General features: G+C 38.6%; 1 protein-coding gene across 1 annotated transcript in view; it reads right to left on the bottom strand.

Annotated features, from left to right (window-relative positions):
- Positions 1–7,130, bottom strand: part of LDAH (lipid droplet associated hydrolase) — a 98,845-nt gene extending 91,715 nt beyond the window's left edge. Inside the window, exon 1 of the mRNA XM_005420273.1 lies at positions 6,982–7,130. Within this exon, the coding sequence (XP_005420330.1) occupies positions 6,982–7,129 (148 nt within the window). The 5' untranslated portion in view covers position 7,130. The remainder of the gene's footprint in view (positions 1–6,981) is intronic.
- Positions 7,131–18,199: the final 11,069 nt, after the last annotated feature.

The raw sequence follows: 18,199 nt of genomic DNA, 5'->3' as shown, positions 1-18,199 counted from the left end.
TGATCAGCCACATGTGACTCAAGTGTGCCAGCTGCCCCAGCTGCCATTCTGAGCTCCATAACCCCCCACAGGCTTTGTCAAGAGAGCCAAGACTCCAATCAAACAAGATTTTTTAGTTAATTCCCTGGACCAGATGTGTAGAATAGCAACATCTTCACTTTTGAACACCTAAAATTTCCTTTTTCTCTGCTCCATTGTTTCAGCTGAGGATGGACAACAGAAGCACTACTCTCTTTGGGATGGTACGATCAAAATGAGGAAAGGCAATAGGACTCATGAAAACTTGCACCTTACCCTAGCAGGGGTAGGTGAAGATAAACACATAAAGTACAATGTTAATATCATGGAAAACATCCACATAAGAAACAACCTCAGCTTTAGGTCACCAGAAATATGTGATACAGGATTAAGAAAGTGTTATTGTATGAACAGGGGACCTCTGGAGCTTTTTTCAACATAAGTACTAGTGTAGTTACACTTTCACAATTTCACCTAAAAATTCTCATTGCATGTAGAAGCATTACTTAATTCAACCCCCAAAATCCATAGTTAAATGAATGATTCCTTTAAAAAAGACCTGAAGTACTTTTATGTCATGAGTTATTTTCCTTAATGTCCTTTGGCTATTTATTGCTGTACATTGGAGGTGATACCTGCCCTGGCACAAGAATTTTTCACAGTGAGTAAGAGTGGAGCTGCTCATGGAGCTGGTCAGTGATTTAAACATTCCAGAGAGGAAGTATTTGTTGTCTCACTCTATGCAGCTGTGCTTCTATGTTAATTTATTTACTTGGTGTGAGCTGTGAATGCTAGCTTAGAAGCTTAGGTTAGTGTGTAATTACAAATCCTGTAAATGTGAATGAAGATTTTTTTGGTGCTTTGGGACACAATTTGTGAGGATGATTGGCCATATACTGAGAAGGAACCCAATGGAAATGTGGGAACAGAAGCCCCAGCACTCACAATCCTATATTCTCTGCTCTAATTTAACCTGTCTTTACCTCACTCCTCCTAATGCAAATAAAAGGCATTTGCATGACCCTCAACAACTAACATAACTGCTTAATCACTGTAACACTGTCTCATAAAACTACTAATTTTAATTTTTTTTCTGATAAGCATACAGTAGAGAATCAGTCAATGCTTACCTGTGCATTCAGAGGAGAGCCTGAAGCCTGTAGTATGGTATATCTGGCTATTATAGCAATAACTTTGCCAAAACACACTATTTTTTTTTTTCTAATCTTTAGAACAGCTCCCTCTTCTGGCATCCTGTGCTTATACTGTATTTAAGTAGCATACTTCATTCCTTACCAATTTTTAATTGTATTTGGTTTCCAACACTTAACAAACACACTTTCATTGTTAAAGGTTTTCACTGTTCAGTACAGCTGTGAAGCAAAATACAGCTTTTGAAAGGATAACTAATTCTTATCTAGTATTTATCTAAGATTATCCATAGACTTTACTACCTTTTGAAAGTATCCCAATATCAACCAAGACCAGAATCCACACATGGTCAAGGAGCCTGGATGGCCGGTTCAGGGGTCACATTTGCAGGATCACTGAATTTGGAAGGGATCATCCAAGATCTGAGTCCAGCTCCTCCCTGTTCATGCAGAGTGAGAGCAGGCTGCACACACAGTCAAGTTTTGATTACCTTCACAGCTGGAGATTCACATCTCAGTGCAGCCACCTAACCCCTCAGTATGCAGAAATGCTCATGGCAGAGCCATCCCTACCCTCTGGTTCTACAAACTACCCAGAAATTTATGCTCCTTCCTTCGACACCTAAATTAGCTGTTTAATCAGGCTGGATGAAATTGGGCCTTAGAGTCCCTTTCTGAACCAGGTGTCATGTCATGGACTCAGTTTTACCACCCCCTCACCTCCCCCCCCCAAAAAAAAACCCCCAACAAACCACCAAGAAAAAGTAAACAAACAAACAAACAAAAAAACCAAACCAAACTTCATAAGAGCTCTCATAATCCTGCTGGTAGTGACAAACTGCAGAGAACACATGAGGACAGACTTTTTTTCCTGGATGATGTTCTGGTACTATTCTTTCAAATAAGAACAACCAACCACAAAACTAGAAAGAGGAAAAAAATGCCTAATGCATTCAGATGGAACGGGTTCTCAACTTTGTTCACAGAATTGCTGCTGGAGCTCAGTCAGTGTCTTTAGGCACAAAATATACATGACCCAGAACACCCCTTGCCCAGGAGGTAAGAAATCTATTTTCCTCTTAATATGTCTGTCTGTTGCCAGCAACATTCCATTTCCTCCAGCTGCATTTCAAAGGCAAATTGTGAACACTGCTATGTGCTGGGGGAGGAGACCCTGGCTGTTGACTCGGAAAGTAGTGTCTGAGAAGATAAGTACCTTCCCCAAGTAACTTCATGGTCTTGACTCCAAAATCAGATTTTGCTTCACATAAACAGTCTGACCCATCCACATGAGGTGCCAGGATTCCACACAGGATTCCAGATTATATCCTGGCTAAGGCTGCCAAAAGCTACACACTGCAAGCTCATCTGCTTATACTGAGAGTCCTTACTACATCTACTTCAGTTGTTGCAGACCAGGTTATAACAGGAAGATTTTGTACCAACAAGGGCATTCAGTCACATAAATTTTGTAAAAATCAATGCCCATTCTAAAACCAAATTGAGGAGAATTAAACATGCTTTACACAGTTTGCTGAATGAGGAAATAGATGCTTTTACCCCTTGGTCTCGGTGGTGACAGTAGACCCTCCTGAAGAACAATTCATTCCAGTAACTGCTGAGCAGAGTGAAAAATTAATAACTTTCAATAAACTGGTTTGGTGGGAGCAAAAGAAACAAAATACAAAGAAACTAAGCTTCAGGACTATACAATTAGCTTTATTGAGAAGTACAATAACATAGTGGTTCTTATTATAACTTTCCTTATGCAAGTGTTGAGGGTGATGACTGTTAAGTAAAACAGCAGGTGAAGACAAAGCCAGAAAAAGTACAGAAAGCTTTTTAGAGTCCCTATGTTACAGTTAAAAATGGCAATTTAAAGATTTTAAAACTAACAGGAACTCTCACCTCAAGAGAGAGTATACTAAAGACTTGCCATAATCCAGACAAATTGTTTGCACTGTTTTCACTGCTGAAAAATAGTTCAGCAGTATTCAAGTGAAGCAGCATTGTTGATGTAAGTACATGTAACTAGTCCTAGGAGATGAGAATCCAAATACACAATTTCTGTTGTGCATAAGCAATTCTTGACTCAGAGAATTAGTTCAGAAGAAATATCTTTATACTTGAAAAAAGTGTATGTTTAAGTCCTCATAGCCCTTAAACATCACCAAGTGACAGCATGAGTTGGTAAAACAGTAACATGATCCAAAACCCCAGCAGTGACTCAACTGCAAACAGGCAGATCAAGAAACTTGGCAAAGCATAGGGAGTACTCTGAATGCAGGCCAGAGAACCAGATTCTGAAATTATTTCTGTATATTAATGAATGAAACCTGTGTAACATGATTTACCACCAAAAAAAAAATTATTTACATTATATATGCTTCCCAAGTATAAGATTGCAAATTGCAAAATTGCCTTGTTTACAGCAATGGTAACACAAATTAGGAAGCCTGAAACAAAGGTATCCCAATGTACCCCTGCAATGAAATGCAAGAAGAACTTCGATGAAATGCAAAATGTCACGAGCTAAACAGTACAGTGGTTTTAAAATTTGTAGATTATTTCTTTACAAGACTAAATGTTTCATAAATACACAGGCACAAATAGGTACTATTCAAACAGAAAAAAAATTCCATTACACTCTGTGGATTATGGTTTTCAATGAACACAAGACATGCTAAGTATCGCTGTAGCAGATTTTGTATTTCACTGCTAATTTTACACTAAACAAACACTGTAAAAGTGAAAACAGTCCTTTAGGACACAAGAGGAAAAACAGTAATTCCTGTCCTTTCCGTGACACCTACATATCCAGAAAACCATGTACCTGATCCTTCATCTGTACACACTTAATTTACTCTCATGAGTAAATCTCATCGATTTTAACAGAAAAGAATTTCTCTTCAGAAAGTCAAACAAGTATATGCATATATTCTGGACTGAGGAAAAATTGGACCTTCTACACAGTAATTACTTTAGTAAAGACATTATTACTCCTATTCAGAGGTTTTGTGGATACAAGAAGAAATGCTATGAAACAAAGTGTGTATTAAACATTTCAATTAATACAGCAAAGTGTTATTAAAATTGTAAGTTCACTCACACTGCCACTAACAAAAAAAACATTAGCTTGTTGCAGTTAAATGAGATTAAACCCTGCTGCATGTTCTGTTTTTCAACTGCTTCAAGCACAGTGAGCTATCCGTTCTCAAGAGGCAGAATCCTGTTTCATTTTCAGTCATTGATTTCAAAGTAGAAGAATGTTTTGGAGGTATTTTTTTAAGAAAGTGGGGAGAGGGAGAAAGCTAAGTTGGACCTGAGAGGAATTGTCTCTGTTCTGAAGTAACCTGATTAAAACACAAAACAAAAATAAATATACAGGATTTATTCTCAAATCTCCTGCAACAATTCAATTCCAGCAGAAGCTGAGAATTTTGTCACCTTTCTCAATACGCACCCATAAGTCTGTTTGGTCTGACCACACGCTAACAAAATCATATGCCTGAATTTCATTAGGACTGGAAAAGTATGTACCAGAGCAGTTTAATACACAGAACAGAGGAACAAATGCAGCAGGACCAACCACCTTCCGTTCAGATCACTCAACGCTTGCCTGTGCATGCTCTCTTTTTTAAAAGTCAGAGCTGCTCTTGTCTGAATATTGCTTTCCTTGATCTGTGTACCAAGCTGTCCTTTTGCCCCTCTTTCCCTCACTCAATAAAGAATCTCAACTATGGACACATGCCTTTCAAGTGTGAAAATTGCTGGACTCCAGAAGGGTCCACACTTCATACTCAGGAAGTTACAAAAGCACAAGGGGAATGCTATGTAATCCTGATTTTTAGGTACATGAACAGGTTGACCAAATGTCCAGATCTCTCCTAAGGCTGTGTTTTTGCACTGTCAGATAAGCCTTCCCTTGAAGGCTAAAAATGAGGCATGCAACAGTAGCAAAAAAACCCATCATTTGTTTTATGAGAAGTAAAAATGCGCTTTGTTAGGCCAGGTCCCACTAAGCTCCCTGCCAGCCACAGCAAGAAGCTTGGGTAACTTTATTCACTACTGAATTTGGTCACCTAAAGTGAAGAGAGTATTATAGTGGTTGCTGAGGTTTTAAATTGTTTTCACAGTGAGAGAACTTCCAGCTTATTACCAACGTAATTCTGAAATAAGAGCAAAACCATAAATCAGCTGCTTGCAAAAGCCTGTACACCATGACTGAATATTTCACTGATGTCTTTTTCTGAACATCTATCTTAAGATGTTATTAAGGAATCTTCACAGAACTGTTCTGCAGGAAATCAGCTCCATGTAGCCATGCCACTACATTTTCTTGCATTAAAAGTTTCCTATGATGACTATGGAGACCATGCAATGTATGTGACTTGGTACATTTTGAACAGAATAACTTACATGCCTTGCAGAGGTACCATGCCTAGGATGCTAATGTTTGACTTTTGTACTCCTCTCCTACATATCTTTCTACTGATATAATCTAGCTTTACAGATTTATCTTTGTTACAGCCCCTACTATCACCCCAAACAGAAGGTATCAGTCTGAAGACAGGTGAAAGCTGCAGAATTTGTGGGGAAAAGGAACTCTAAACTTAGCTGTTCAATTAAACCTTCCACAATTGAGAGAAATCAAAAATTGAAAAGCATGAAATCAGGCTTGTATCTCCAGAGAGGTACTGAAGAGATACTGCATAGTGTATTTGGTTTAAAAGGTTATTCCCTACAAAACAGGAAGATGTACTCATAGATGGCTTCTTTTCAGTTAAGAAAAGAATTTAAACTTCACTGTCTTAAGAAGTTACTATTCAGCTCCTGGAGGCAAAGGCATAAAACCATTGTGCCCAAGGAAATTAACATAAAATATTCCATGGACCTTCCAAAACATTGAAAAAAAACCCTGAAAAAATTGGACCTGTGTTCTCTTTCACCACTAAAGACCAAGCCACACACAGTCCCATAAGTAGCCACTAGGTACACTAACAGTGTAAAGTTGTGGATACTCAGAAAAGTCATTATTTGTACCACTCATTCTGGGAGAAATAATAACAGTATCCAGTACATACAAATAAACAATAGAAAGCATTAGAAATCTGCAAACTGTAAGGTGGTCAAAGAGTCACAGCTTGAGTGGGTTCAAGCTCTACTTTTGCTAAAGACAGAATTCCTACAGTTCATTGGTAGACTTCAACTAAATCAGGACTTCTCCATTAATTTTAACATATGCCAAAGGCAAGTTTAGAGCTCTCATTTTAAGACAGTCACATTTAAATATAATTAGGAACTGTACAATTCTCACTGAGTTCAAGAGGGTCAGCATAAAAATTCATGTGTAAAAATCTAAGTTAAAAAACTTTTACTCGTAAAATAAACCAACTTAAAAAACAACTGGATCTAGAATTTTTCCTTAAATACTGTAACTTTCATCTGTCAGTTGGCACACAGCTGACATTGCAGTAACACTTCAAGGTGCAAGAGATAAATAGAAGCAGAGCAATGAAAACAAACAAAAGCCCACAATACTCTCACTAAACCACCACCACGAAGGAAATGAGTAAGACATCCTAATTTCTAAGTGCTGCCTTCTGGCACTGTTAAAAATAAAGGTAGCAATAGCAATCGAATGTAACAAAGAAATTTCACCACTGTAGTGTTATTGAGTTATTGGCCATGTGCACGAGCCAGAATTTACCACTTAGATAGTGAGAATTGCTGAAAATGAACTGGACATACCCCTTTCAATCAACGTATATATTATAACTTCTAGACTTAAACACAAAAAAAAGACCCTTACCAGGAATAATCATGAACAAGAGCCTGGGTAGATTTTTACTTTCGTCTTTTGAGAGGTCTTTCCAGGGCCCGCACTTTAAGACATGGGTAGCAGCTCCACAACAGTAGATAAATTCTTCATGTAAGGGCACTGGCTCTTCTGACCCCATGTTTGCTGTTGAGCAGAATAAGATACTGTTATAACAGAACAATACTTTGAGCTGTCTCTTTGTCATTATGCCTTCCCCCAGAATAACTGCAAAAAAACCCAGCCAAACCATCACTCCCCCAACAGCTGTCATATCCAGTAATCTGAGGCCCCGTTCAGTATTTGATGTTTGAAGGGGCTGGAGAAGGTGATACATGTTGCTACTATATGAGAGAAAGCATCTTTCAGTTTCTGTCTCAGAAATACACAATGATGAACTGGACAGTAAGCTCTATTCTACCTTAAAGGCAAATATTTTAAATTTCTTGTTCATACCGTCCACTGAAAAGATTAATCTGAAAGCTGTTTGAAGGCAAACAAATGAAAAATACCAAACAGAACTAGTGCATGTATGTCTTTGCAAGTTCTGTGTGCCTCGTAATAAAACTGGTATTGCAGCATAACCATGACCTTTAACCGTCAAAAGCATAGTTAAAAATAACATTAGGCTTTCAACTATTTTTGCTTAGTGAAAAAGGACCATTCATTTTTGAGTACAAGGACACAAATTCTATTTCCTAGTCAGTTTGTGAAATTTCAGGCATGTAAACCAAAGCCTGAAAGATCTACAAGGTTTGCTGCACTATTAAGTGGGAGACACTACCCTCACTAATAGTCACTGAAAAATTCTCAGTGCTACACAACTTAAAAGGAACAGATCTGACTGAAATTTTAAGTAATGACACTTGACAGCATTAGAAAAGTACACTTGAATAAACAATATTTCTTTACTTTTGCAAATTTTAATCTGGGGTTTTGAAAGGTTTAAGGTAAAGAACAATCAATGCAGAAAAGACAGAAAATGTTTTATTTTGAACCAACAAGTACCACCATGAAAAAACCTGAATACAGTACAAACAGAAAACACTCCTGGAGGGAAGGGAGAAGTACTCTTTAATGCTGCCAATTACAGCACAATTCTCTGGATGAAACCTTGTACTCCCATCTGCCCATTTCACCCCAGGATCTCCAAAAAGTTCTTTTAATGATTATGCAGACACCTTTACTACTTCATTGTTTGCCATGTTATTATCTAACTTGTAGTGACTAAAATGTAAGTAAAGTCAATTTTCCAAACTATTAAGCGGTATATTTTAATGCATTATCCCTGCTTGTATTTCTTCATTATTTAAAGCTGAAAGAAGCCAAGAACAGTTTCAACAAAGAAATCCAGTTACATCAACAACCACAGTAAACATAAGCTGTCACTCCTTTTCTGAGGTGTTTACAATCCAAGAAGCAAAAGTAACTAGTTCTTACCCAAGAAAGTAGGTTTTGGACAAAGTTTCTGATCATGATCACAAACAATAAAATCTGTTGCATATTTTCATTCTGAATTGATTTCACATAAACAAATCTGAATGGAAATCCCATTGACAACTTTTCATTCGAAAGAAGTATTTGCAACATTAAGGTCAGAAGTTAAGCAATGAGAACAGAAAACTCAGCAATACATTTTGGACTGGCACAGGAGGATTTTCAGGTTCATACAGACCTGTTGTTGTAGCTTTGCTCCAGTCTTTAACTTAACTTCTAATTTCAAAAATACATAGTGTTGCAGTACCTGAAAGGAAGACTGCACACCAGAGAAGAAATGCTTATTTGAAAAACTGCCTGTCTGAGACAATCCCAAATGGCTTCTTTGTATTAGCTCTATGTAGTGTCTGAGGAATTTTTTTTATTTTATTTATTGTTAAGTTTTAATCTATAATTTTACGGCCTTTGGTAATAAAAATGGACGGAAGAGAAAAACAGGGGAAATATAGTGGATATTCTCCCACAATACTATTCAGACCTGTTTCAAGATGAAATCAATAATAGCCAAAAATACCTCTCGATCTCCTTCCTCCTTCCTAAATGAAGCTTTGAAGAACAGTATTTCTATTACAAGCATCTATTTTTGGCACAAATTGCCTGCATTTCCCCTAGAAATATCATAAGACAGTCTATCAATTTCCAAACAGATTTAACAGGCAGAGGTTTCGAGAGATGAGGCTCCTACTGGCTCTGTCAGCCCACAGAAAGAGCACAGTTTGTGCCACAGCAGCTTCAAGAATGTTGAGCAGACAGAAGGACAAACTTGACTGGTGGGAGTTTCACAAGTTATCATGGAGAAAGGTAACAAGACTCAACAAGATGCATCTACCTAAGAAATTAGACCTTATTACATCCCAAGAGGTATTTTCTTCCTTCTCTTCAACCCCTGCACATAAATTCTCTAACCAAATGCAGGAAAAGTATTACAAGAAATTCAGCTTCTGTCAAGAGCGCTTAATCTAGTGTCAAAATTTCTGTTAGAATATTGAAATATTCGATTCGCAGGGCTTTAGCTCCAGATTAACTCACCCTTAACGTAGGTGTCTACCAGAAAACAAACTCCTGTTACAAGATACAAAGCCTTAGGCACCACTACATGACCTGATTAGGAGAATAATTGTGGGATCAGTTGCTTGGTTGCCACCTCCAGATTAGAAAAATCCTCTCCTGGTTAACAAAGACCATAGTAAAAACATGTGAAGACATGCAGGTGCACCTGCAAACCAACACATGTATTTAGGCGTCTCCTACTGATCCAGAAGCCACCTGCAGCCATTTTTTCAGACAGGAATACTTGGAAACAGAGTTATCTACAAAGGGCCAATTACCTCTGCCATAGGACCAATTCTTTTCATCTTTGGTTCAACTGACTCCAAAGTAAAATGCTGATAGTAAAGCTATGTGAACTTTGCAAGCATCGGGCTAATTATGGTAACATATTTTAACTGCTCCATTCTACACTATTACTTGGACTTGACATTTTATTTCAAAGATAACTTAGAAATAACAAAATTTGATCGACACTTAAAGAGTGTTCAATAAAAGAGTTATCCCAAACTGAGACTAGCACCATGTAATGTAATCAGAGTAAGTAAATGCCTATCTGGCATATAAACCATTCAATCACAAGACAGGACAAACAGGTTGGTGTACCTATTCTGAAGCAAGATGCTGTAGTGAAAGATGCAATGATAACCACAAGGGCAAAGGTAACAGCATAAAGCAATGGTGAAACCAAAATAAAGGAGAAAGGACCACTGCAGCAGATTTGACATAAAAGGTTCCACAAAATCATAAGAGACACCCCTCCAAGGTGTCCATGGCCAAGGCCTCTGTGAGGCCACTCTCTATCCTTTCTGGTGAGTTGCAATGACTTTGGAAAAAGCTACTCAGGAGAGTGGTGGAATTCCTGGAAGTGTTAAAAAATGTGTAGATGTGGCCCTTGGGGACATGGTTTAGTGATGAACATTGAAGTGCTGGGTTAACAGTCAGACTCGATGATCTTAGAGCTCTTTTTCAACCTTAACAATTCTATGATTGGAAAACATGTCTGGAAACTGCAAAAAAAGGCAACCACCATGGTTAGAGTGTCCAGGGAGCTCTAGGCCAGTCAACCTCATCTCAGTTCACAGAAAGTTATTACAAAAAAAAAAAAAAAAAAAAAAACACTTGAAGTTGTACCCAAGAACATGAAACAAGCATTAATGTACCAATGATGTCTTTCAAGAATGAGTATTGGGCAATAATGTCCAATGTGTCCACTGAACACCTGCACACAGGACAGGAGCCACTCTCAGAAGGGTCCTGCAAAATGTCAGGGGGAGGAAGACAAACCAACTGAAACACTGGAGGGCAAGGTTGCTATCCAAATGGACCCTGACAGGCTGGAAAGGTGGGAACTACATGAAAGCCAAGGGCAAACAGAAAGTCCTGCACCAAGAGTTCAGCAACCCAATGCAGCAACACAGCCTGGGGGATCAAAAGCTAGGAGGTGGCTTTCCAAAAAAGACACAAATTATTAGAAAGCTGAAGATGAGCCAGTAATGAGCACCTGTAACCATCAAGCTCGAGTGTATACAAGGCTGCACAAGGAATAGCCTGCAATCTTGGAATGTTTTATCTCCTCCTGCTTGGCTTTGGAAGGACTGCATCTGGAGAACTGTGTCTAGTTTTGGACTCCTCAGACAAGCAAGACATCAATGTACTAGAGAAAGCCAATTAGATGATATGGATGCTGGAGCATGTGATGTATGTCCAAAGGACAAGGAAAAATAGTCAAAAGCTGCAGTGAAGGAAATTCCAGTAACAAAAGTTTCCTCTACATGCACAGTTAGGACTATCAGATAATGCAAGTTGCCCTGAAAGGCAGGACAGTCTCCAACTGGACAATGCTTTCAGCAACCTGACCTGCATTGACCTTTTTGAGAAAGGCCCTGGACTACATCTTAGGGATAACCTACAAAGTTGGATGCGTCTAAATTCATGAGACTGGACTAGATACACCGTAAAGTGTCAATTTTAAGAATGCTGTTTATCAAAAACCACTGCAGATCAGTGGAGGTCTTGATGGTTAAGAATGAAAAGGTATTTAAAATCATGGCCTTTTTCCAGCAGAAAAGGCAAGAAAGAGCACCCAAGGCACTATAGGCAGATCTGGCTCAGCTGACTCCACAGGAAAAAATCACAGGAGCATGTATTGTGTAAGTTCCTCTGATCACATAAAGGAAGAGATGTTAATTAGAATAAGAGACCAGCCTGCCACAAGCAAACGATGCTAAGCAATGCAACTGCCCTTAATTATAAAATACCTGGCCACAAGAATAAAAGAAAATATGTAAATGTATGTACACTGCCTTATTAAGAATTTGGCACTGTCTCCCACTGCATTCTCTTTTCTAGGCCAAGGAAATGTAGGCTGAATAAACTGACTTGCATAGTTTGAAAAGTAACTGAACAAGCTTAAAAGATAATCAACTACTGTCTGCCAGCTGTCAAGTAATCTTGGGTCAATACTGGCACCGACAAAACTCAGGATTTTCATCAGAAACATACCTCCAACACTGCGCCCAGCCCAGCTCTGTTCAAGCCCCCCACATCAAGAACACAAGGAAACTTGGGAGGGTCAAGTAAATAAATAGGCTAGAGGAAAAGCTTTATGAACTGTGCTTTTCAGTCTCCCATGCTGCAATCAAATAGCAGCCTAGAGCCATTTGAAGAAGACCTGCAAAAGCAGCATAGCCAAACCTTTCTTTGCAATGGAAGATGGTAAAACAAGAGGCAACAGCCACAAGTTGTGTCTTGACACTCCAAGGCATCATAAAAAACTAGTTGCTAACAAGACAATGGATGATCACTAGCAAGGCAGCGGAACGTTTCTTGGAGGTTTTTAAGACTCAGCTGGACAAAACGTAATTTTGATCTCAACAGAAAGATGGACCAAGTTTTCTCCAGAGTTTTCCACAAATCAACAGTTTACAATAATTATGGCCCTAAAACAGCAGAAAAAAATAAAGCAGGAGATACAATAAGGACCTCAAAGAAGTTTTCTAGTACCATAGTAAATGCAGAGTTTCATGAACACAGTCTATGACAATAACTAAGTATTTAGGTCAGAGAAAAGGAATCTAAACAAGACCAGTCCCCCCAAAATATAGGAAACTAAAGTAGATGTATTCTATTGATTAGCTGCACCAGGTTAGATAAAAAAGAAACCCTGCCCTAATAGGTGATTTTATGTGACTGAATTCAACACTAGAATGTAAAAGAATAACTGGAAAAATAGCAAGATTCCTTCAGCTGCCTTCTGCGCTAAGGCTCTGATAATTTCTACATCATTCCCACAGGAGAATCATCCAGACCTGACGTAAGCTCTTTGATCTGCAGACTGGAACCTACATGCTCATAGCTAGGAACTAGAAAGGGACAGAGCGACCTGGTAAGAAAACTGCAAAGAGCAACAAGGGAAGTGGGGATTTCATGATGTGAGAGATGAGCTATGACATGACACACGATGCCCAGATCTCATCAAAGATTAATCTGGACAAACAACAAACAATGGATGCCAGATTTTCTCAGGGAAAACAATAAACACAGGCCAAAGACTTTGCAAGCTGTTGTGACATCAGTCACAAATCTTGACCAATTCTGTGTAAGAAAAGCAGCAGCAGCCAGTAGCACATAAAAATGAAACATTTCTTCATTGTACTTTCCAGCACAATTCTCTGTCAAAGTCGTATACAAGTCCCTTTCACACTGGCTCTGAATTTGTAAATAAAAACTGTTAGGCATTACTTGTAAAAATGAACAAAGCTCAAAAATTTACACTGCAGACACATCAGTCGAAGCAACATACTTATACAAAATAACACTGTTTTCCTCTAAAACCAGTGAAGTAATTAGGAAGCCTTGTTTCTAGTGATCACTTGATGAGCTAGCAATACAATGCCTTCACTTTGTTTTGTTCCTGTGTCATTCCCCCATGTCACTCCCTCAAGGAGTAAAACTGCTGGGAGAATTTCACTGAAGACTGTATAAAAATATCAGTGACACATGTGGAAATGGGGTACAGGTTACTCATGTTTAGGGTTGTAATGATAAAAAGCTGAAGTGCAAAATGAAAACTGGTATCACTTCTCAAGTCTGAACCTAGTTCAGAGACAACATATGAGGGACTGTGCAAAGACCTAAGATGGGAGGAACTTAGTCTGAAGAACTGGATCTACCTGCAAGACCTTGTAACATGATACTGCCATTAATAATCTTGTAGCAATGACCAAGAAAGTGTGCACAGTCCTGGTGTTAGAGATGCAGGGAAAATAGCTTCTGGGCATCCATTTTGTACCAGACAAGGTGTACATGCCACTGCCAAACATTACAAAAGCAATTATGGAGACAGCTATTCATTCAGCTATTCAAAGCAGGACAGGACTCACAAATCAAAAAATTGTTAGCTTAGAAAGATGCATTTGAGGACTCAAATCAGGAACAGATGCATTTTCCACCAACCTTATTCCAAAAAGGCGCTTTGCTCTGAAATAATTTGAAAGAGTTTTGGAGTTAGGGAATAAGAAATCAGAAAACATTTTCAGATCCTACAATGATATATTGGTCTGGCACAGAATTATTTAACAGATAAATGATCAAAACCCTGGGAAAATGGATTAGGAAGGCCCATCACAACTTTTAACCAATCTTTGTATGTCACTGCAACTTTTAAACTACTACAGAACTCTTGGCCTTGACTTCCTCACCACTCTCAAGAAGGTGAAAAAGCAAATTAAAGACTTCTATGCGGAACAGGCACACTTATGAACCTTTATGAAACCTTTATGAAAGCAGCCATGCCTCTGAAAGCATCCACTGGTGGTCTACAGCACTTAGCAGTCAGCGAGCAGATACGTTTCACTACAGCTCCAGCAACATCGCTCTAAGTTTGATGCCTGGTCTCTTTCTCCTTTGGCAATCACAGACCTTCAGCTTAACAAAGGTCACAAAACCCCAGTTATGCTTGCCCAGTGCTCCAAGAGCAGAGTCCATGTCCTTTGTTACCATCTAGATCAAAGCTCCTCCATTCGCTATCACAGTTTAATATTTGGTTAGAAACACAGAGCACTGGAGTGAGAGAGAGCATGGAGGAAACCCTGAGAAGCTACCCTGGTGTGGCCGAGGGTCCCTGAGGCTTCACACAATACCAGACACCACAAATGTATCCAAAAGTATAAAGACATGACTTCCTAAAAGTGGACTATGTTTTATCAAACACATTTCAGGATACAGAGGAAGAGGTCCTACATATCATGTCTTGCTATTCTATTTGATCACAAGATGGTAACTTTCACTTTTTCAAAAGTGAACTGTTTGTGAACTGTTGAGCTACCAACATGAAAATGACCCCAAACGAGTACAAGTTTTTTGTCTTGATTTGTTTTTTCCTTAAGTAACTTCATAAGGAAAATTAAGGTTGGGAATCCCACAGATTACAAGAAAGTGGTAGCTATTCTCTCAGCAGATTCCCAACTTCCCAGTCAATGCAGGCCTGATGATAAAACTAAGAATGTCCATGACCTAAAATGAAATGAGCAATAAAGCTGCTGCTTAAAGAAACAAATCTACTCTAGGAAGTAATGATAGTTTCATTTCCATGAAAGCAAATAGGACGGCTTCATTTGGTGTAGTATGAAGCATTTTCCAGAACAGAAAGCGCAATTTTGGGAAACCTTTTAGTCTCAAAGGAAGAAAAAGCTTCTCATTTGTACGCACTACTGAAATTTACCAATGAAATAAAGTAACTTTCAAAGATTGCTTTCCCTCCAAATACTGCATTATAGTACTGGATCCAGAGAAAAAACAGGGCTTTTAAAACTGAAATGTCACAGGGGAATAAACAGAAGGTAGCAGGCATGAATAACATGTAGGTATAATAAATATACTTTATATTCTGAGACTAAACTGCAATGTTAGCAAAAAACCTCAGTCAAATAGAGTATCTCCATGAAAGAACATAAAAAGCTGCTGCTGAAGTACAATGTCTACATGGTAAGAAAGGTTTCCAGGAAAAAAACAAAACTATGCCAGGTCTCTTCTGACCAACAAATTTCAGAGACAGCAGACTCATGTCAAGAGTATCTTGTAAATAAACTTTCCCAGAAAGTCAGAAGGAATAAATCACTTTGGAATGGATAGCATGAAAAAATTGTCACAAATATAGTAAAGTTTACAAAGTATGCAACTTGTTTATTAGAATTATATTGAACATCAGTATTTTGGGAGGCAGCGGGCAAAACTGAAATGCAACACCACGATTACAGACTGGGTTAAAACTTGCCTGAAGTTAGAGGTGGGAATGTTATACTTCATGAACAAGAACCCATCATGCTTATGTTTGGATACAGAAGAAACATCCCTGGCCTCTAAACTTCAACGCAAATCACCACACGAACCAAAGCATGCTCAAAAGTGAACAGTAATGTCAATTATGGGGAAGAAGACATGGCCTTTTACAGGATATTGCTTCAAAGGAGAGAGAGAAATATCAAAATATGCTGCAAAAAAAAAATTTAAAAAAGAGTGAAGGAACAGGTTATCAAGGACACATGCACAAGAAGAAACTGAAGATAGCATTGAGAGAGAGGAAATATATACATGCAAATAAGCCTGCTTATGGTCTAAGAGTTTGGGAAAAAAATACTTGCTCACTAAACAAAGATGATGCTTCTTCACCATGTGGTTCCTACTATCCCTAGGGAAAATGAGAACTTTTCAAATGAAAAAAAACCACCAAAAAACTATTTGGCTCTTCAACCATATGTTCTATACTCATATTTTTTCTCCTACATCAAAAGAACTACAAGTCCCACATTTCTGTTGGACAGATGTTTAAGTAATACAGGTAATCTGCCCAACATTCAATGGAACATAAAAATGCAAGAATTTAAAGTAACAGCAACCTGCATATTCACTGAAACCACAGCTCCCAGAAGTTAAGCATTTGAAGAAACATCCATCCTTCAGCAGCAATAATAACAGGCAAAAGCAGAAAAAAGCAAATCTCTTTCCCCTTATGTTTGGTAACTCCTTCTCCACCTACTATCAGATTAAGATTCACCACTTCATGGAGAGCACTACTCTTTCTTTTGTCTTGTCAAGTAATGCAAAGTTCAAAGAGCATAAGCAGATATCAAATTTAAAAAAAAAAAAGTCTGCAAGACAATTAGCATCACACCGCTGATTGATCTGGCTTCCTCCATCCTTTCCTATGCTGTTCAGCATAAATCTTCCCACAGAACTATCCCTTATTTCTTTGTTTCTTCCATATTTCCATGTTAGTTATTCTCCTTTAACCAAAAATATACTCCAAATTCTAAACACTTTTTTCTTCTCATTTTATTATTTCAACTTGTGTATGTTCTTACATCAACTGTTTATCCCACCTTCAGCTTAGCTCTCTAGCTGCTGCTGGTTTTCTTGCTTTCTAATGAGGACAAAAAAGAATTAGTCAAAATCCCATCGACTCACAGTAGACCAAGTTACTAGTCACAGCTTCATTCTCAGTAACCTCTCAACCTGTGCTTGCTGCTTACCACCTCCTCACGTTTCCTGCAGCAGCTGTACAGTCTGATACTCACCCACTCACCCAAACAAGTTAGGAAGGCACTGCAAGCAGAGACATGAAAGCAAACTGTACAGAGCCCTGTGCAAAGGACACAGAAGTCAACCTGGAGAAGCAATGATCAGAAGACATGAATAACAGCAGCATTAGATCCCTTTCCGAGTCATTACAGCAATGTAATTGTCTGTACTACTGATGTGAGGCCTGGAGTCTGAGTCCTTCCCAGTAAGAAGCAGTGGCCCTGCTCATTAGGAGGGCAGGACAGAGAACTGAACAGCCAGGCTGGACACAGTGGCGCAGGAACCAGAAGGTTTCTCCAGAACCAGTGCTGCAGGAAGGCCTACACATCCCAGAGCTCTGACATACAGACCTACAATTCTAGTCACAAGAGGATCCAAAGACAATTCACCATGCTGGGAAAACTGCAGCTTGCTCCTCACCACACCAGTAACCCCTGACATTACTCCATGACACCATTTTGTACAAGAGTCCAGTTCCTCCCATCAAGATAACTCTGCTACATCCTGATAACTCATGACTTTGAACAAATACATACAAGAACAAAGCCTGTGCTCATCACAGCTTCAAATAAAAATCTAGTTATCAGCTGATACTCATTCCAAATTTCAGACTCTGCGAAAAGTCTGTATCACAAGTGCTTTGTTGTTTTTTTTTTAATTAAGATTTGAATAAATAATTGGTCTAAACAAAAGACAACGGGAACAGAATCTAAACAGAAGCTAGAGATGAGATGGAAAAAGGAAAGAACCAAGTGAACAGCATGGTAGCAGCAGGAGGAAGCAAAAATACTGAAGAAAGAAACAAGGATAATGATGAAAGAAACCTTGCCAAACCTGAAGTTTTAGCATCACTGGTTAGACATTGTTCTAGCACATCAGGATTACCTAACATATGGTAACAAGGTGCTGTCACACTAGATAAGGTGGTTGTGCAACCCCAGCGAGCTAAACAAGCAGTTCTCATTCATTTCACCAGTGACTATGTACTCAGGCTTGTATTCAGTGTGAAAACTGCCATTTGCTTCACACTTAATTGTTCTTTAAGCTCAGACATTTTGTATTACATGCCTTTTTTTCCTATTATGAA

This window comes from Geospiza fortis, unplaced genomic scaffold (assembly GCF_000277835.1).
Source record: "Geospiza fortis unplaced genomic scaffold, GeoFor_1.0 scaffold81, whole genome shotgun sequence".
Taxonomy (NCBI): Eukaryota; Metazoa; Chordata; class Aves; order Passeriformes; family Thraupidae; genus Geospiza; species Geospiza fortis.
Note: the sequence above shows the minus strand (reverse complement) of the source record. Positions and strands in the feature narration are given on the sequence as shown.